A 21,998-nucleotide genomic window follows, 5' to 3' on the forward strand; every position below is an offset into this window, starting at 1 on the left:
GTATAGGCTAACTGGTTTGAGAATCATTGATTATTATAGTTAGGCCTGTGTGCCAATCCATTTAGATCAACAACGCATACACACACACACATACACGAATCAGTCAACAGCCAGGTCTACATAGAGAAGACGTGACTTCATACCTTTCAAAATATTAGTTCAGTAAGATCGATAGGCACGCAGATCGGACAATTAATTTATTCATACTGCTTCTGTCAGTCATGGCATTAAAAAGAAAACGCGGCGGTGTTGTTGGCTCCCTTAGTGGTTAAAGGTTCACGGGGAGTTAACTGTAGTTTGATTGAAAACTAATTGAAAGATTTTGGTGAACGGTCGAAGTCGTCGACAGGGAGATTTTCTTGGCTGTAGGGCCCACTGCCAAACGGGATAATGTTTCCTTGAAGTATACAGACTTTAAACATTTAAACTTGTTTTTTTACACGGTTACCTGCGTTTAAAGCTAATTATGACTAAAGGCCGAAATTTCACGCCTGCTACGGATAGTGATGGACTCTGGGTACGTTTTTTAATATAAAGCATGTGTCTAGTTTAATATAACATCAGATCTAGGCCTACCTGGCTAACTATGTTTTTACCTTTACCTATACCTTAGTCTGTTGGACCGTTGGGGTACCATGCAATATCTGTCGACCGCATTTCTCAATTTATATCTGTCCTTTGCCTTTGATAGAACCTCTTTCAATGGCACACTCGTAATTTTTTTATGCTGTCTTCCCATCGCTTTCTCTGTCTGTCTCTTCTTCTTTTTCCTGGTAGGCTACTGTTCCCTGAAGGAAGGTCTTTGCGAGCCCCGAAGAACTTGTGATATGGCCATTTGGAAACCACTGCGAAGTTCATCTCGTATATTGGCCAAACTATGTTAACACGAACGAAATTTTCAATGGGTAAGTAAAAAAAATACAAAACATTGCCTGCAAACGAGTTTATTTACTTTTAATATCAGTTACCATACAACTTTCTTCTTCTTCCTCTTTCTCATTATTATGTTGGAGCGTTCATATGACTAGACCAATAAATGAGATGAACTGCGCAGTGGTTTCCAAATCAGGGAGCTCTCCATATAGTTTTCTTTCTATTGTGAAGTTTTGGGGCCAGTGTCTTGTTCGGGCCTCTTGATAAAGAATGCAGTTTTGAAGGACGAGGTCAGCGTTATCCTAGGACACTTCATTTCTCATTTATTGTATTCACTATTAGTTGTTTCATTTCTTATGAAAAGAGTGCAATGTTAATTGTTCTCCTACACTTTGCGAGTGTGTCAGCCTTCTAATGTCCTTCTAGTTCAATATGTGCTCGTTTTCATTGAATGCTGTTGTTGTTGAGCTTTATAAGTGCTATCCTGAGTTGTTTCACATGGGAGGAATCATAATTTTCCAAGCTTTGGGGGACTGTTTTTGCATCGGGTAAGAAGACAAGCTTGAGTTTCGGGGTACTTGTGTGATTTACTAGCCTGGTAGCTGCTAGTTCTCGTGCTTCTCTTTCTGCTCTGTGGCTGTCGGAAAGCTCTCCAGATGCAAAGGATATACAAAAAAACTTCGTAATCGTTGGGCAACGCTGTAGTTCCTAGACCAAGGTGGTTAACAGTATTTGTTGTTCGGCGATTTCGGACTTTCTTACGACTTTCCCCAACTTATGTAGTCAGTAAGCTATCCAGTCTGACAATGATACAGTAAGAATAAATATCAAGTTAATTTTTTGTTCAAATTGGGATTAGAACACTAGAGTTAAAGCTATAGCCCTACACATACATAAACAGTATTCAAAGAAACTCTGAGCACCAGCAGAATTAGGCCCAGCGGCGTAGCTAAGGTAGGGGAGGGGTGTGTGTCAACATTTGAAATTCCCCTGGCACCCACTTGTTGGTGCGGCCCCAAATGAGTGTCCGAAATTTGTTTTTACATTAAATATTACGCCATTGTCTCATGTCATAATGTTGAACGTCAAAAAGCAGGGTCCCCTAAATCCTTAGCTACCCACTGATTAGGCCCATGTGACTCTTTCTTTTTGTGATTGAAAAAATAAAATTCTGGCATGGGTCGAAACCTGACGTAAAAAAAAACACAGGTTACAAGATAAGGAAACTTGAACGAAAACTGAAATATGATTTACCTTACTTTAAACCAGCTTTATTTTCCTGCTCGAATGCTTCATTACTGTGAACATATCTGCAACAAAAAATTTTTTGTTCGGTTTTACCCGGCAACCTGGTCGTGTGGTGTACGCTCTAAACTGTCCTCCTGCATTCTAACCCTGGCTGCCGTCATCCCGCGCTGTCCTGTGGGAGGTTTGGGTTTTGTCTCCACGTTCACCTATCCCTTAGTTTGTTGGACCGTAGGGGCACCATACAAGAAATGTCAACCGTCTTTCTCCATTACTTTCTATACTTTGCCTTGGATAGAATTTCATTCACTGACAGGCCTGTCTGTTCTTTGATGTTGTCTTCCAATCGCTTTCTCTGTCTTCCTCTTCTCTTCTTCTTCCTGGTACTGTTCCCCGAAGGGCGGTCTTTGCGAGCCCTAGGCTAAGAAATAATAATGTTCAATTCTGAAGGAAATGGATGGGTGTGACAAAGTGACATAAACCTGTTCAACCATATAACTGTCACACCAGTTTGAACCATAATTAGGAATCTTTAATGCTAGATTGCATTGATTTAGCTTGAGCTGAGTTTTGTTTCCTATGTTTATTTACTCAATTAATGGAGTTAAGCCACACACACACACACACTACTCCTATTATAGACCTAGACTTAGGACCAGAGCGCTATGAGACAGGAGGAAAGGGGGGGGGGGAAGAAAAACCGGAAGAGAAGTTATTTAAAAGTTTGTGTGTGTGGGAGAAGAGAGGTGGGGACTAGAGAGATAAAAGCCAACCCGTTTAACTTAGTCCTTTAGTGACATATCGACAAGGTCTAGCTTATTGCCCTAAATAGTTCAGTAAGTCATCTTGACCCTTATATATGTCGCAAAATAAACATAGTCCTAACTGCCATCTCAAAGACGTGCACACCTAACAGATGTGAATATATTTCAAAATAATTATTACAAGTAGCATACATTTTATGAAATCTTTTTATCGAAGAAACTTTTTTTAAAAATTGTCACGAGGGCCAACATTTTTGTTTCTGATTGGTAATAAACACATCGATGTTTAAACTCATTTCATGGAACGTATCGAGTCATTGCCTTATTTATTGGCACAATTGGTTCCTGTGTCAAAGTAGACTCGAGTGTAGATAATGCCCAGGTTATTGTTAGAGTTAACAGGCCAGCGTAATTTGTAGCCAGGTAACAGCTTAACGGATCATGGGACAAGGGCCTACAGTATTGATCGTGTCTTAAACCGTGTTCTAGAATTAAACCCTCTAGCTGCTGAGCCTGGTTCTATATATTTTAAGCTGTTAAAATTCGTTTGAAGAATTATAAGAATACGTGTAGCATTCATTATATAGCGTCCCATTAAAAGATTTTTTTTTGTGTGTTTTTGTTTAAACCCGAAATTAAAAAGAAGAAAATCCGTCATATAATGTTATTAAAATTTAAAAGAAGAAATTTAAAGCATGCATTTTTTTTTCTTTAAACACACGGGGGGGGGGTAAATATCTTTGACAAAGATTCATATAGCAGCGATTTGTAGGCGTATTGCTTATATAGGCTTATACAACAGATAAATGCACTTCCATATAGCAGAGATATGTAATTCCAAATAGCACTAATAAGTACTTTCATATAGTAGAGATATGCACTTCAATATATCCTAGCTATGTAGAGATTTTTTCGTAGAATATTTTACTTGGCACATGAAACGTAAGCTACGTTGTTTCTTTTATCTGTATAATATTTATTGAACTAAAAACAAAACTTTTTTTCGATCAGTGAAAAGTTTACGTAAAATAAAATGTGTTTCTTTGCATTGGATATCCTAATCCTACCCTTTGCCATTCCTGGACTAATCTTGATAAGTCTACCATTTTATTTGTTATCTAGTATCGACACAGACAAGTAGAATCCAGAGATGTCGATTCCAGGTTGGGTCTCTCTACTAGCACAAGAGAAATGTTGGAGGCACCGTTCTCCGCCCCTGTAAGACCATCCAGTCCACCAACGTTATATAAACAAAAGGAAGAGGTATGTATGCGCAGTGATAGACCTAATATTTAAAACAAGCAAAATATTTTTAAAATATGTTTAAAAAAAAACAACTAAAGTTCATACAAATGAATGAACTGCACATTTACACTTTACAGTCATATCTTTCAATACTGTAAGATAAATTTCCCTTGTTCTATATAAAACGAAGTTCATTAATTATCACTAATTAACTAACTGGTTAATGTTTTGATTGATTTGTGTTTTGTCAAGGATAATAAATAATTGTGCAAAATTTCAACTTGATACGAGATGGGGAAGTGGGAGAAATAAAGTGTACAAAATATGTACCAGGCAGAGGGACAGAGAGACTTGAAATAAGCTTTGTAGGAGTAATTGTTTGATCCCTATGAAATAGAAACTGCTGATCGAGAACCTGTATGAACAAAGTTTCATGAGGATTCTATTTTTAAAAAGGTTACAAAGACAGTTTGTGTGGAAACACAAACTTAAAATCGGCCCCCGAAGTGGTCCACCCATGCAGGCTTCGATATTTTCAGAAAGAACATCCAAATGAAATTATATCAAAGACAAATAAGAGATAAGAATGGAGAAAGAAGGTTGACAGATCTTGTGTAGTGCCCCAATGGTGCAGCAGATCAAAGGATAGGTGCAAGTGAATGCAAAGTTAGATGTGAACCTGGCCTAACTAGTTCCCCTTTCAGACCTTGTGGTCTATAGGGCAGATAATGTAAAGTTCATCTGTTTTTGTGGCCTACGGTTAACGAGAGTGTCATGTAGCCAGCACAACGACCAACCGCCTTTACTTTTCCCCCAACTAATGTCAGGTACCTATTAGAGCTGGGTAGACTCAGAGGCGCCCAAGGATTCCGAAGTTGAAAATCCCAGTCTTCACCAGGATTCGAACCAGGGACCCTCGGTTCGGAAGCTAAGCGCTTTACCGAGCCTCTCCTGGTCTAGCTAGTCATGTAAATAATGTAATTGTTTTAATGCTCAATCTTTTATTTGAATCTTCAGAAATATAACATAAAAAAATGTTCAAGAAAATGAAGTTTATAAGATTAATATTCGTTTTAAATTAGGTCTAACTTATAATGCATACTAATTAGCTTTTTCTCTTTAAAAAACTGCTTGCATAACTGATTTTAAAAATTAGATTTTTCGCTTTCAGGAAAAAAAAAAGTAGCCGTTGCATCAGAACCTTAAATGGTCTAAAATATTGTGATGTCGGATTTTCAATATCTTTTCTAGTTTACAAGATCTAAACGGGACGGACGGACAGATATTTCGCACAAAACTAATAGCGTCTTTTCCCCTTTCGGGGGCCGCTAAAAAGTCCTTCTCGTTTTTCGTCGAAACGTTTTGTACAGCTTCACATTGGAAATGTTTTGGTATTAACAAATCAACAGTATAATTAATAAGGCAAATATCTTCTAGTCCAAAGAATTATGTATTTCTTGCTATTTAGGATCACACCCAGCTGCTATGTGTCACACTGATACAGACAGTCTGTGACAGACGAAGCTTTTCGTTTTCAACTCCTTAAGGAAAATATAAATCTATTTTAAGCACTAGGGTTTATTAAAAGACATTTCTATAAATCAAATAAAAACATAAAATTAAAATGTTATTGAACTTGGTTAGGCCAATAATATAATATGCATCCTCTGTTTGGTACCCCTCTACTTAAGATAACATTAAGAAACTGGAAATAGAGCAGTGAGATTCATAACAAACGAATATTCACAATTGACTAGAGTAACACCTTTAGTAAAATCACTAACTTTAGAAACCCTTCAGGATAGAAGACTCAAGTAGCCATTATACATAAAACTATGAACCTTAATCTTCAAATACAAAATCTAATAAAATACTCAGAAAGACATAAAGATAAAGGCACATTCCTCGTTCCATATGCTAGAACAAATGTGTACAAATTATCTTTTTTCCCTAGTGCTATAAGTGCATGGAATGGGTGCCTGAGCTAGCCATGAAAACCAGTGACTTAGCAGAATTTAGGTCATTGGTTAATATGCATGACGCTTAGGGCGTAATCATCTTCTTTTTTTTTTTAAATAACGTCTGTATTATATAACATAAGAAGATAATCTATATCCATTGACTGTAGGCTAATTGTTTTCTGTTTTCAGTCCTTACACAACCAGGAGTACCCCTTCACACAACATGACAACAGAAACTTTTTCCAAAACAGAGGAGAGTACTTTGGAAATGTAAGAGGAGTTATGTAGTTGTGTATTGAATGGTATGCATACAGTTGATGTGTGACACTAAAATAAAACCCCATTAGGTCTTGATTTATGTAGGTCTAATAAAAAGCAGGTGTTTTTGCGTTGTCGCTTTAATGATGTCGATTGACCATGATAGTAGCCTTGGCAATGAAATTTGACTAAAGATTTACATTTGAATTTTTTTAAAGTATGTATATCTTTTACCCTTTGTCTATTTCATAGGTTTTAGCATATAAATGTGTGCATGTACTATTCATGAGCCCACTGACATTGCATATTCTAAGGTCTAAAAAAATATAGACTAAATAAAAGTTAAAATCTAGACCTATACAGTTTTCATTGCGATGACTAGCCTGATGATTTAGTATTACTACAGACAGTGTTTCTTAGACTTAGTTCCTGTGGCTCTTCACTTTTATTTCTCACTCATTAAATGTTAGTTCAAAAGTTGTGTTGACATTGTCAATTACGATTCTACTATTCCTAATGTATCAAGTTGTCATAGTTGTATAATACAACAAGCGTTGTCTTCACTATTGCTGTAAAAAAGCAAAGCCAAGTTCTCCAGTTCCAAAAACGTCAATTTGTTGAATCTTTCCAAACTTACTTCGGAGCGTAATCCATGTTCTAAAACTAGAAGTCATTGAAAAACAAAACATACAAGCCATGTCTCATTCATCAAGAACATCTCTATAACTACACATCTCATTCATCAAGAACATCTCTATAACTACACATCTCATTCATCAAGAACATCTCTATAACTAAGACATCTATGGAAGGGTGCGTTAAAACAATGAAGAACTTAATAGTTAGAACGTTACTGTTGGCACAGCTGTACTGTAATGTGTTCAAATGACATTTCACTAGGGCAAAGACACACGCTGTCTTGGCAGGAGAGTGCATCCCCACGACAAACGCCTGCACCACACAGAGAACTCATTTTTACATCACCGATCCAAAGATATGACACCGTTTGACTACAACCCAATAACAGCGACATCATTCCGACATCCAGGACCAACAGAAGCTCCTACCAGAAGACGATTTCCGAAAATATATCAGGAACCAAAAGTAAGGCCTAAGATGAATAACTTTGGCTTATTTAAACAAACAAAAAAATAGAGAGTAGAGCGGTACTTTTTATAGCATCATAAAATTGCCATTTTAACTGAACTTTGAACCTCAGTTGCATCAACGGATCTAGTAAATTTACGTATTGGCAGTGGTAACTCGGCGTATAGAGCCAGATGGGCAGGGACCTAAGGGTTCATGAAACATTTTAAGAGGAAAGCTATATACATACCGAACTTATTTAGTTTTCTATGGCTGGGTTTATGACTGGTCGAATCTATTCTTTTTTTTAAGATAAATATATCTTATAAAATGGCATTACATTCTTTCTAGACATTTGTATCTTTTCATTTATACATAATACATCTAAACATTGTCAAAATAATAAAATGCAGTGTTTTGTGGCACTCCATTATATGGATTATTTTTTACATCAAAGAGAATGCGCACATTTTTCGGGACAACAAGATCCAAGAGTCATGAATATGTACTTAACTGTTGTAATTGAAATCATATTTTAAAAACAAATCTTCCATGTACTCTTGCCAGGTGCCAGCAGACTGGAAGACACAACATCTAACCACATGGAGTGCTTCCCCTTATAGAACGCCTCTGTGTTTACTGGCCCTGTCTCAGGAACCTTTCCTGGACCACAATCCTTGGAAGTATTGTTACCATGGCAGCACAAAAGTCTATCCTCAGTATAACAGAAAAAAGTTTCCCCATGTGCCCAACATTCTCAACAGATATGGACCAGATTTTACCACAGTCACATCCTCTCAGGGAAACTAACTTTCTAAACTGAAATGTTCATGACTTTCTTCTTTTCATGAATGTTTCATTATTCAAGCAAACCTAGGTATTAAGCCTAAAATGGCTAAAGTATGATTTCAGGCAAGCATTAAGTTCTATTCTGTTTTTAGAGGTATATGGCATAGGGTGAACTATTATTTGAGTCAGTCAAAACTGTAAAAAGGGGGGGGGGGACTAATTTTTGACCAACATTGCCCTTATGATAAGCTGGATTATCATTGTTTCAGATTCCAAATCATTATTAATATTATCTGGTTTGGTCAATAAGATTGCAATAATCTCTATAAAAGCAATATTTTATTTTTATTTACTCAAAACAACTGGAAGCCATTAAACTATAAATATTTAGGTTTTTGCTTTGATTCACCTTTTTCTAAAGAAATCTAAAAATACCTTCGCATAAATAATATCTCATTTTAAGATTTGAAAAAATTGAAGATCATTTAGTTAATTATTATAATTTATATTTAGAACAAAATACATAACAAATTGCACAGATTACAAATCACAGGTACTTTTATAAATAAATAAATAAGACGAGAATATGTTACATAATAAGTATAATTATCATAATCCAAGTTTAAAGAGCTAAAAAAAGGTCAATGCAATATAATGAATCATAAAACAATACTTAGAATTTCATATTACACAGAGTTATACATAGATTTATTATTTGTGATTAATAACGTTTTAAAATTAAGTTTAGCTGGGGTTTTTTAATCATAAAAGAAATAAAGGGTCTTACTTTCTAGTCAAATTTTCTAGAACTGTAATTTATTTTTAGCATGAAAAAACATGCAACTTGTAAAACATACAAAGAAAAAAAAGTTTCTAATTTTAGTTGCAAAGTAATTAATTTTCTAAATTTTGTATCAACCAGAAATGTGATTTGCCAGTTAGTCAATAACAGTAATTTGATGAAAAATAAATGTCTATAGAATTTTCAACCTGAATTCTGGATTTCTCAAATTGACTAATTTTTCATTTGGCTTGTACAAATACTTAAAAATATTCTAAAATTATGGTCTTGTATATTATTTTGGGAAAAAGTAACAAAATATCTTTTTTTTTTTTTTTTTTGTCACATAGTGATATTCATTTTATCAGTGTCCATTAATTGAATTCTTTATGTAATAAATTAACATTTGTGTTGACTATGCACTGCATGCTTTGCTACGAAATAAAAAAAAACATCAAAAGCTTCAACTACACCTCATTAAAAAAAAAAGAAATATCTTTTAAAATGATTTCTCAATGCTAGTACAAAACACATGAAAAATGTTGTTTGATATGAAACTCTCTCTCAAAGAAGATATAATTGTATTTTTTTTCTCCTTTATGACAAAATAAGTTGGTCACAAATATTTATGGTCAACTAAAGTTCTGATTCATTTCTTAATTTTCAAGCTTGAAAATAATTCTTTATTAATTTTGTCTTGTTCTTTTGTTCTCAATAAAAACATTTTTATAAAACGTAAAATCAAAATCAAATTGGACAAAATAGAAATTATCTTGCATAAGAGCACTGTTACTCTAACACAAAAAAAAAATATTATTAACAAAATTTATTCTCTCTTGTCGTATTAGTGGATTTCAACTAATATTCCTTTTCAGAAAATTCTAAATTGTTTGACAGAATAGTTTCATTCTATTAATAAATGCTTAGTTTCTTAAGAAATACATTAAATTGGTTTGAGGCTGTTGTAAAGAAAAATATCAATTAGTTTCTTTTTTTCAGTCACTATGTACACACGCATTACTTATATAAATGTTGGATCAAGCATTAGATCAGTGCTGCTGAAACTGTGCAGAGTGTTACAGTAGTTATTTTTATAAAGTAGTTCAATGAAATATTTCTCATTTAGCTATTGACAGTAAAAAGGTAATTAGTAAACATTTTCTAAAATGAGATTACACCTAGGTTAAAATAATCATACTTAGATGTGCCAAAGTTGTTTTTTCTTCATAAAGGAAAATTAAAACAATCATTGTGTGTAGGGCTCACTTTGCCTAACTACTATTTGTAACCAACAAGTGGATCTGTAACGCAATGTAAAATGAATCTTAATGAATGCGTCAACTTAACCTACAGAACATCATCATCTCAATTTATACTCAGCACACCAAATCAAATTCAACCTGAGACGTTTTCTGTGAGGCCTTGCTGTCAGTTGGAATCACATGACAAAAACTTTCTCTATATTGTCAACATGATAGATCTCTCTGGTTCTCGGGCAAACAACACGTCCATCATTCACGGCAGCCATGTTCTCTAATGCCTTACGAAAGTAAACAAAATACAAACATAAAAGAAATGTTGTTTTAAATTTAAAATTGCATAAAATTAGTTACTGATATCTACTACAAAAATTATTTTTATGATATTTTACAGACAAACAATGTGTGTACAATATATGAAATATGGATGTTCCTGCTTTATGTTGTGCTACCTTTAACATCATAGTTCTGATCATAATTTCAAGTGCTAACAAGTTTTTTTCTTACATATAATCCTATTGTTTAATTTTACGTTACAGATATTAGCATAAAATATTTTTGATCGATGGGATGTGTGGCTGAGAAGCCAAAACAAGGGGGGGCTTGATTTCAAATCCCGACTCATAAGTTCCCCTTCCCCCCCAGCTGTCCACAAAAGAGATTGCGCTAAAAAATGCACTATATAAAATAAATTTATCTATAAAATAGCAAAAACAACAAATATTAGGCAATATATTCCAAAGCTGAATTTAAGTCTATTAATAGCATCGGATGAACAAACAACTTACTTTTAAGCCATAAATACGTCCATTGGGCAGCATCATTGGAGGATTATGCTCATTCAGGGCACTGCCAGTTATGCTGCACACCAATTTGGAGTTAGTGCAGTGTGCAAAGGGAAGGGGCTGGGCCAGCTCATTCAGATGTGTGCTACACACTGGGCAGTCCGGGTGGCGCAAATTAGCATCATCTTTGTAGCAATGACTGAGTATTTAGCTAAGGAAACTAGCAATCTGACGTTGTTGTTGTTTCAGTGATGACAGTTGTGATTTAATAGTGCGAGTCCAAGGATTTGAAAGAGGGAATAAAGCAATGATTTTGTTTACAGTAATAGTGTGAGTCCAAGGATTTGAAAGAGGGAATAAAGCAATGATTTTGTTTACAGTAATAGTGTGAGTCCAAGGATTTGAAAGAGGGAATAACAATGATTTTGTTTACAGTAATAGTGTGAGTCCAAGGATTTGAAAGAGGGAATAAAGCAATGATTTTGTTTAAGGTAATAGTGTGAGTCCAAGGATTTGAAAGAGGGAATAAAGCAATGATTTTGTTTAAGGTAATAGTGTGAGTCCAAGGATTTGAAAGAGGGAATAAAGCAATGATTTTGTTTAAGGTAATAGTGTGAGTCCAAGGATTTGAAAGAGGGAATAAAGCAATGATTTTGTTTACAGTAATAGTGTGAGTCCAAGGATTTGAAAGAGGGAATAAAGCAATGATTTTGTTTACAGTAATAGTGTGAGTCCAAGGATTTGAAAGAGGGAATAAAGCAATGATTTTGTTTACAGTAATAGTGTGAGTCCTGATTTTGTTTACAGTAATAGTGTGAGTCCAAGGATTTGAAAGAGGGAATAAAGCAATGATTTTCTTTACAGTGAAAATAATTCTATGAAATAATTCAATGCAAGAGAAAAGTAAAGGTGATTTTGTGAGACAGGGAACACGAAGTTAAGAAGATGGAGGTAGGGAGTAGGAATGTGTTAGTTGATTCAATTGTTTCTCAAGACTGAAATAGAAGATACAAAGTGTATGAGAAATGTTTTGTTAATTACCATAACTGACTAATTACAGTATACACAACAATGACAACCCTTAATGAAGTTCTTTTGATAAACAACTAATTCAATAGAGACTGAAGATGAGCACCTCGTGTCTGCCTAAAGATTACAAAAATGATAAAATAAAAGGCCAGAATTTTTACACTGGAGGGCATAGAGGTAGTGCCACAGATTAATGGAAAAAAAAAAAGCTCATTCTGAAAACATACAATGTAATAATTTATCAACTTTATTTTAAAAATAAGCTTTTGTTTGTATGACTGCTATATTTTTTTAACTAATAACAATTATCATTGAAGCAGAGTGAAGTTAGGACAGATACAAAACAATAATATCTGTTGTAAATATTAGCTGAAAGAATTTAACACTATAAACGATTTTTACTAAATTTTTGTTCACACACAACAAGAACAAGTTAGTTAGGGTAACTGACAGGGAAACACAACATCTACAATGAGTGGATACAGTGTCTTGAGTGCTGACAGCCCAGCCTGTAGTGTAGCAGTAAACACAGATGTGCTATTTAACTGATGAAGTTTGAAATTCTCCTGTCTAAACTGTAAGACTAACTTCTGCCAGTTACTCATATCAAAAACATCCTAAAAAAAAAAACGTTCTTTCTAAAAAGAAATCATGAGAGCTTTCAATACAATTACATATTTGTTAAGCATATGGTGTGTAATATAAACAAGATTATTAATGATTACTTACACCATAAGGATTTTCTGGGTTTTTACTACTAAATGCAAGCATGCCCATAAGTTTCTGCACTTCCGAGACCTGTCCTGATTCAGCTGATGACAGATACTTTCGAGCATGTCTGGATAATTTAACCAACAGATATGATTTGTAAGTTCTTTTACAAATTTCCAAGATATATAAGGTAAATTCTTAGAGACATTCAAGGTTTTTGAGAAAACTTTTCTAACATTCATGGTGTAAAATTAAATTTTATTAATCTGATAAAAAAAAATTAATTATTACATTAAACAGCAATGGCACAATTTTCTGTACTGCTTTAGTAAATGTCTCAGTTATAAATCACTAAAATTTATAATGCTGGGTCTCATATATTATTTATTTTGCACCTGCATTACCAACAAAAAAGAAGGAAAGTGAAAAACATTAAGAACTATAAACACTATGTATACATTATAGTTCATCTATAAATTACTAATGAAAATATTATCAGGAAACTTTGAAAATTATAAAAATAGTTTTCTTTTAATTTAAAAAAAACAAATTTCTTAAAATGCGCTAATAAAGGAAAAATAATTTAGCATTACATTTAGGAATTAAACTGTGTGTTAAAACATTTATAAATAATAATACATATTAGGGGTAAAATGGATGCTAATGTAAACTAGAGCAATCCAACACAAACAGCTCCACAAACTGTGTGACATGACAGCATCATTTCATACCTGCCCAAATTTGATTGTGGCATAAAATTATCTGAATGTAAAACTATATAGAAATAAAGGGAATTTTCTTATTTTTTCCTCTCTTAGGGTGAACATGTGATTGAAACTCACAGAAAATGCTACATTACAAAGGCAAATGTATTACTGCAATTCAAAGTAGTTCATTTTCTGGAGGCACCAACTATCATCATCCATTAAAGTGAGAGTTTTTTAAAAAGCAGAAATATAATAATGAGAATAATCTTTAAAATGAAGGAGGAGATTTGTTTTACAATAGTGCATCACAAATAACAATGCATTCTAAAAGTAAATGATTGCTGCTATGGAAGTTGGACAGATTTACATTAGTGAATAAATACAAATAAATTTTCACCTGATGGCCTCAAGCGGCTTTTCTTCACGAATTAACTCAACATACTCTTGCTTTCTGACATTAAACTCCAAAGTACTCTGAAACAAAGCAACAACCATTTAGACAGTTTATATAGTCATTACACAATGACTAAAACAGCTACTAAGTAGTGAATGAAACATAGTTCTTAAATATTCATTGGAATATAAACATATCACACAATTCAAAAGCATGTATTTTCTTATATTATTATATGAATTTTTTTTGTTTATTGTGTATAAATTAGCTACTTTATTATGCATTCACAGGGATTGGGTTACCAGAGGTCCAGCAAAAGGAGGACCTCTTTTTTGAGTCTGTGTACTACATCCATTGCTCTAAAGTGTAATAATATCCAGCTTTCAATGTATTAATTACTGCAATAGTATATTATCAACAATTGAATTAAATTCTTTATATCTTCTCATTTAAACAGATAAACTTACTTACAAAATGATGTATTGTAATGTATACAGTAATAAAGGAATGGGGTATTGATGTGAAAGATTCTTAATAGTTTGACCCGTACTGCAACTTGAAATCCTTAACAGGACATATTTATTTTAACAAACTGTCTCACGAGTAGTAGTGTTTGTACATTCAAGGATGTTCAAAAGTAACCTTGTACATTGCCTCAAGCTTAGTGAATTTTTATTTCAAGAAATAATTCACTGATAATGCAGAGTCATATCTAAGTGGACAAAGAAAGAAAAATGGACTCTTCATTGACTCGTGAGAGGCATTCTTCTCATACAATAGCCCTACAACCTGAAGAAAATGGTTTTCATGTGTATGTCAATGCTGAACTACTGTGGAAAAAAAAGTAGCTTCAACTGATAAATATATAAATATGATACTTAAAAAGCTAGTTATTTTACAGCATAAGGATTTCATGGCATATTTCACCAATAAAATTGTAAGTTTTTTTATTTTTTATTTAATTTTATTCCTCCTTTTTAGCCTTCTGTAGGCCTGCAGGTATCTTGTAACCCTATAGCAGTGCATAAGATCTAGACTAAACCCACTGACACCACATTTATTTTTATTAAATTGTGAGATGGGATTTCTTGTTTAATAAATGGGTAATACCAATAACTCAGAGAGTCCTAAAATAAGAATCTTTGTTTTTGCTTCATATGTTTGTTTTACATGTTTTGGATTCTCCTTCAGAACTGAAGATTAATAATAATACAGCCCAAACCTCCCACAGGACTGCAGGATGGTGAAGGGCATAGTTCAAACCTGGCACTATTGAGATGACAGTTCTTGGCACATAACACAACCAAGCAGCCTTCTTTTTGTTTTTGTGACTACTGAGTGTTAGGGGTATGTTTTACAGGGTTAACTAAAGATATCAGAATGTACATTATCTACATGTTTATTTTCTACTAACAATAGAATATGTTGCGGTACTAGATAACTGTCTTTCTAGATGAGAGATGTCACTATGTAGCAACCCACTCTGAATATTCTAGTAAGACCTAGAAAGCTGCTGAATGTCACAGGATTAGAAACACTTATAAGAACTTCAGTTTGCTTCTTGGGGCATTAATTTGGTTCTTTACATTTGGGGGCTCATGGTGAAGAAAGCCAGGACCTCTCGTCGCAGAAATTTTGGGTTAGTTCTTACTATAGACAAATGGCTCGATGCACTAAGGGTATGATTCTATGAAGGGCATAAATTAATGCCCCAACTGTAGATCCTTACAAGAATACAAATATTATAAAGGTACACTCAACGAAGGAGTAGAAATTAGTATTTAATTACAGCAAAAAAATGGGTACACATATAATATGGAATACATCATTATCAGTACTAACTGTGCCCAAATTAAATACTCCCGGGTGTCTAGATTAGATGCAGTAATAGCTTACTGAAGGGTAACAACATAGCGTTACCCCAAATATTCAGTACACACACATAGCAAGAATAATAATATAACGTCTCCTTACGCTAGGCATAATTACTGATAAACAATCACAAGCACCCTACTCAGACCAGGTCAGCTCTCCAACTGCCTAGACTGACCACAGGAAACCTTATTGTCCCCCCTTGAAAACCCCGTGCCAAATCAGTTCACCCACTCAACTACTAAAATAAACAAACACACACACAATCTCACATCTTACACACCCCCGCTCTTGACAGTATGCAATGAATGAAATAATGTTCTCTGTATTTTTTTGTTAGGTTATGTGTATGTGATTTAATTTACCCTTAAAATTTATTTTTTTTTGGTAATAAATTCTTTTCTTTATTTTTTTTTTTTGTATTCTAACAATTCTTACTTTCATTTTCCGAAGCTTTGAGCGATTGTCAACACACCAACTAAGGCATGGCTTTGTATCACATTTGGCCAATGAATCTTCTATCTCTTTGGACATCATGAATAAATCAATATTGGTCAAATCCTAAAATATAAAAAGTTTTAATAAAATATCAAAGAAAAAAAAATCTCTCTTTTCTTTGATTTCCAATTCAATATTAGATAAATAATCATTTTAAAAATTCAAAAAAGTAATAGTAACACTGGGAACAAGTCTCTATTAAAAAAAAAAAACAGCAGAAACAGTAGTCAGCATACAGATAAAGTTTCTGAACCATATGAGGAAACTAAAATCAACAAAAATGACACAATAATGAAGATCACCACTGTTTTGGAGCTTAAAACAAAACTGAAAGCATACCTCAATGTTGGAATGTTTGGCCAATTTCAGTGCTGAATTATAGTAGCCAGCTCTCAAGAAGTATTCTACCAACATCCTGTCAAGACGATTTTTTTGCCACCATGTTGGCGGCATTGTTTCTTTGATCCCAGGTGTATCTCTTTCTTGAAGATGTGCCAATCTTCTCTTGATGACACGTGATGCTCCCAACTCTTCTTGAATACTCTCTTCAGCCTAAAAAAGATATAGAAATAAGACTTTCTTTTTTTTTCTTCTTTTTTTTTGCTGCTTATAAAAGTTTTATTACACATAAAAATAAAATATGATTATTCAACCATGAAAAAATAAATTCACCCCAAGAGTCTTATAATGCTTAAACTTTTGTTAAGGATTTCGGATCATCAAATGGTTAGTGCACTGAAACAGCAACCCAAAGCCATGAGAGTTTTATTCTAATGGGAACAATGGAATGAGTTTACAAAGTTCTTTTAATAGCTACTCAGGCGTCAATGAAGATTTTAAAATCAAGACATTTAGGAAAATAAAGTTCTAGCAACGCAATACATTAACAAACCCTGATGTCTTTGGTGCTAAGACATAAGAACTTTAAAAAAACCTGGCACTGAAAACTATTTTTCCTTCCAGTAAATGAGTAAATGCCTAATGTGTTAATTAGCATTAGAAGATACAGAAGCAAAACATCAACAGAGCACCAGAACAGACAGGAAGAACTAAATAGAAGCACTGGAAACAGAAACAGAAGAAACAGCCCATCAGAACAGCATTAAAGTGCATAAGAATCATGAAAATTTACCAAGCCAGACCAGTAAAGGACAAGAATGGAGAAACATTAGCAGATGAAGAAGGACAGAAGAAGAGGTGGATCGAGCATTTCCAGGTGCTACTAAACAGACCTACTCTTGCAGAGATACTGCCAGCTGTAAGAGACCTGCCTATCAAGTGCAGTGCAACCACCAAGGAAAAGAGCTGCAGTGCAATCAAGCAGTTGAAGAAAGGCAAATCTACAGCACATAACAGCATGGGCAGAAGCACTAAAGGCAGACAGCATGAAGCTACTATTACCAATGTTTAAAAATGTAATTATTTAAGAGTTGTCATTTCTTCTTTAAAGTAGAACCTTTCTTATTGTTTTCTTGAGAGGCGTTTGCAACAAGATATTGTCTTTTAATTTCATGTGTTCGTAAATTCGATTCTACCTGTCTTTCTTACATCAGAAAGGTTAAATTTCTTATTATCTCAGTGGACATTTTTTACATAAACAAAACAGGCTTGCTGAACATGAGGATGACATTAGGATGATCAGGCTCATTACAAAACTTACATGTTCTACTGCCTCCATTATCTCTCACACTTCAGTAACAGCCAATTCCATCCCTTCTTAATTTAACTTTATTCAACCTGTGCTTTCCTTACTAGGATAAATAGTAATTGTAGTCACCAGGAGAGTGAATTTCTAAAGCTCAGAATGCAGGAAAATGTGTGGTTTATAGCACTCTCCAGATGCCATAGCCATTTAAGGTGATGGAGGGTGTTAACATAATATTGTGGGGGTGGTTGTGGGCAAGACTCACAAGAAAAGTTTGAGAAATGCTTCAATACTGAGATTGTGTTAGTTGTAATGTTTTACATTTATGTTGTGAAAATTAACCCTAAAATAAATTGTAAATACCTTTCGTTTTAGCATTGACAAATTGTCTACCATGGTAGTTAATGCACTAGTAACATCTCCAATTGTTAGTGAAGGGTCATGAAGTTTTTTCTCTAGTTCAGAAGCAGAGCTGTTTAATTTGGAAGCTTCTCTGTCAATTATCTTCTGAGAAGCCCGAAACTGCTTGTTTAGTAATTCATATGGAACCTATCAGAAAAATGTTCAATACATGTAAAAAAAACACATTTAATGTCTTTGAATTAAAGGTAGATTGCAAATGTACAAATCAGTCATATATTAATGTTTTTAACTGTGCACTTGCAATGAAGTAAAATTAGCACTTAAACAGAGTTCAAACTAAAAATTAGGGTCAAGAATCAGATCATAAATTCTCAATATATATTTGTGTGTATGTGTAGTTAAGCTTAAACCTAATGAGTCCTTCCTGCCTGAAGCTTACTGGTTTAGATGCCAGTGTCTCTCCTTTGCCCCTTTTTTTTTTAGTAAAATAAAAATAAAATAAAAATAACAGTTCAGCCAAACCCAATATCTGAGCCACATGTGAAGGCCAAGAATCTGATTGGTTGTCAGAAGCTTTTTGAAAAGCATGCCTTTGGTTGCATTTTATATTTAGAGTGCTAAATTTTCTTTCTACTTCTGGCAATAACAAATGTACAGAAGTAAGGAATAGCAAATGTGTTAATTTAGTCATCGCTAGATTGTAGTTACACACAGCTAGTCCAACTATTACTTGTAGGCTTAATGTACTTAAAACAAAACTATTGAATATAGCTCCAAAACTTCTTTAAAAAGACAATAATCTCAACTTTTACAAACAACAGCTTTCAATTTCAATGTAGATAGATGTAGAAACACAGATGAATTAACAAGATGTCAAAGGATATATAATTTTATTTCCACTCACTTCAAAAACAACAATCAACCACGTCTAAGTCCCTTTTTAAGAGCCATTCACTTCTTTGTATAAACTCATATCTCTGCTTTACTTGAACATCAAAATGGAATCATTCATTTGCAATGCTATGACTATATCACATGAGATTTTGAACTACATCAATAATAAACATTCATTAGCTGATCCTGGCTGCAGTAGCTTAGAGAAGACATGTCTGTCTGGTGCCTGGGCTTATAATAACTACACTCAAGCGGTTGGGAGGCGTTATGCTGAACAGCAATTTTATTTACTAGAATTTCTAACCATAACTTTTTAAGAGTAAAAAATTAAATCTAAATAATTTACATATAGATTTACATCTACATCTAGAGATCTACATATATATACAACTTATAGATCTACTAAATTCAAATTAAATCTAATTAAAAGTCTAAAGATCTAGATCTAGATTGACTAGATGGATTCTATTTTACTCTTTAAAAAGTACAGAGCTGTCAGAATTTATATTATAGATTAGGAAATTAGTAATTACAGATGTTACTAGATCTGTTACTTCAAATTTCAATAAAAATTATAATTATACTAATTGTAGAATGTAGTAATTATACTTATAATCTAGTATAGATTCTAGATCTAGGTCTATATCTCTCTAGTATTAGATTTTAGATTTATCTAATTACTAAATTAGATTACATCTAGATCTAGAATCTAGTAAGTAGTAGGTACGTAGTACAAGTATAAGTAGATCTATATGGATCTAATACAGATCTAGCTAGATCTATACCACCACACATACTGATGATTCAAGATTCTAGAGTTAAATTATCATAGATCAATGCAAAAATTAGCATTTCATTCATTCAATTCATTCTTTCGGCTTGCACTGGAACTTTTTTTATTTAGTACTTTTACTAAGACAAGAGAAGAAAAAAGCGTAGTTTCAACAGTTTCATTTATGTATTTTTTTTTAAACAAAGTGTAGATAAAGTTAAACATTGCTGGGAATAGACAACAACAAGTAGTCTAGCTTTGCATTGTAAGTTTTTCGTTTACAAAAACATTAAGTAATGTTTTATTTACTTTAAGAGTTGAGTGTTCAAGTGTCTTCACGTCAGCCATGACTTCGTTGAGATTTGAGTTTAAAGGTTATAGGCCGAGCTAGTTCATTTCCTCTCATAGGTTCTGGGCTATTTTTAACAAATTTCTGGAAGCGATATCTGATAGCCGCTTTATTATACTTTATAGATCTAGAATCTAGGTAAATCAAATAAGTTAGAGTGACCGGTTAGACAAGATGTTGGCTCGCGAGTTTCTTAATCTACATTTTCGCATAGATCTAATCAATCAAGAATGATTGTAAAACCTCAATAAAAAAAAAGTCAACTCAGTCTCTAGATATCATCTGTCTATAGGCCCTATATAGATTTTGGTCTACACAGTAACACAGGAACACGGACTAATCCCTTAAAAATTCGTTTGTATCACCTTTGGCCAATATCATTTTTAAAAAATGCATTATAATTTTGAACTCAATTTTTATTGGAGTGTACTAAAAATATAAAGAGTGTATAAAAATATACATGAATTATACAGAGATCACCTAGAAGTTTATCTTAGACCGTAAGTGGGGATAAATATGGCTTCTCAAACATTTGGTTAGAAATAAGTAGGCCTAATGAAAAAAACAAAAAACAATATGTTTGTTTTATTTATAATTTACTATTCCTCCTATTAACGTGAAAACTCTTCATGGCTAGACAGTGGACACTATAGACGTGAATTTCGAAAAAGATTTCACTAGAAGTTTGGCAAAAAAAATATAATAATAACTTCCATATATTGCCCATCACTCGGTAAAAACTCTGGTTTGAAGGTTATAATTTTTCAAAATATAATAGGGTTATATATCATCTTAAAATTAAATTTGGCTTGCGTCTTTTTATTTAAAACATGGCTTCAGCGGGAATTACCGCACTTCACTCAGATGTATATTTGTATTCAGTTGAAAGAAGATAATTAAGTCCAATTTAGACATCATTAGCTGGTTGTTAATAGAAGAACTTAATTGTGCAAAGATCACTGGGAAGTCTCCTTGTATTGAAGAATAACAAGAAACAAATAGAATGAGAAATTATAGATCGCGATTAAGCTTCATATAAAGAAATTGACTTTGTCTTCATTTCAAGGGAGCAAAGAAATCTCTTGAATCTTGCATTATAGGGAAAATCGCCACAAGAAGATGTTACTATAGAGATTCAATTTAAAGCATGCTTAGGTAGAACACGTAAAAAAATGTACTTGTACTTATAAGAGTCCCTGAAGGGCCCACCCATGTGTCATCAGTTTGGTAAGCAAGAATATTTTTAGCACAAATATATATATATAGTTCGTCCATCGTGGTTCGATGATGACCACTTTTGTCATCCTGGGGGCCGAGGGCTTTGCACTGGGGTTTTTTGCCTCCTCATGTGGCTGGTGAGACCTATGTGAGCCCGGAACGTTTGGCTGCACACTGCAATGGGCAGGTTATTCCAGCTGGAGCTAGTGTCATTGGCCTTGCTTTTCTTCTCTAGCGTTTTTCTTCTGCCAGCTTTGTTCTCTTTTCATCAGCAACCTGCGCGCCAGTTTTCACAGCGCGACGCCATGATGCTTTGTCATGTGCGTCTGTCTCCCAGGTGGCTGGGTTAATGCTGAACGCTTTCAGGGAAGCTTTGAGGGTGTCCCTAAAGCGTTTTCTTTGTCCACCTTGTGAGCGCTTTCCTTCCATACAGGAGTCGTTTAGGGTCAAATTTAGGGATGGGGCGGTCTTCCATTCTGCAGACGTGTCCTGCCCATCGC

General features: G+C 33.9%; 3 protein-coding genes across 3 annotated transcripts in view; 1 reads left to right on the forward strand and 2 right to left on the reverse strand.

The window, feature by feature from the left end:
* The window catches only part of LOC106069659 (ankyrin and armadillo repeat-containing protein-like), a 30,101-nt gene extending 27,842 nt beyond the window's left edge, over positions 1-2,259 (reverse strand). The window contains exon 1 of the mRNA XM_056016275.1: positions 2,128-2,259. The gene's annotated coding sequence lies outside the window, so the exon portion shown is untranslated. The remainder of the gene's footprint in view (positions 1-2,127) is intronic.
* LOC106069667 (testis-expressed protein 36-like) lies at positions 215-8,611 on the forward strand. The gene is made up of 5 exons (XM_013229370.2): positions 215-517; positions 4,005-4,145; positions 6,278-6,358; positions 7,247-7,450; positions 8,000-8,611. Exons 1-5 carry the CDS (start codon positions 467-469, stop codon positions 8,240-8,242), a joined length of 720 nt encoding a protein of 239 aa, XP_013084824.2. The 5' UTR covers positions 215-466; the 3' UTR covers positions 8,243-8,611.
* Positions 8,612-9,290: 679 nt separating this feature from the next.
* On the reverse strand, positions 9,291-20,391 carry LOC106069660 (E3 ubiquitin-protein transferase MAEA-like). The gene is made up of 9 exons (XM_056016284.1): positions 20,241-20,391; positions 18,266-18,451; positions 16,597-16,809; positions 16,198-16,320; positions 13,891-13,967; positions 12,805-12,913; positions 12,559-12,692; positions 11,050-11,245; positions 9,291-10,542 (listed from the first exon to the last, which is right to left on the reverse strand). Exons 1-9 carry the CDS (start codon positions 20,277-20,279, stop codon positions 10,441-10,443), a joined length of 1,179 nt encoding a protein of 392 aa, XP_055872259.1. The 5' UTR covers positions 20,280-20,391; the 3' UTR covers positions 9,291-10,440.
* Positions 20,392-21,998: the final 1,607 nt, after the last annotated feature.

This window comes from Biomphalaria glabrata, chromosome 1 (genome assembly GCF_947242115.1).
Source record: "Biomphalaria glabrata chromosome 1, xgBioGlab47.1, whole genome shotgun sequence".
NCBI lineage: Eukaryota > Metazoa > Mollusca > Gastropoda > Planorbidae > Biomphalaria > Biomphalaria glabrata.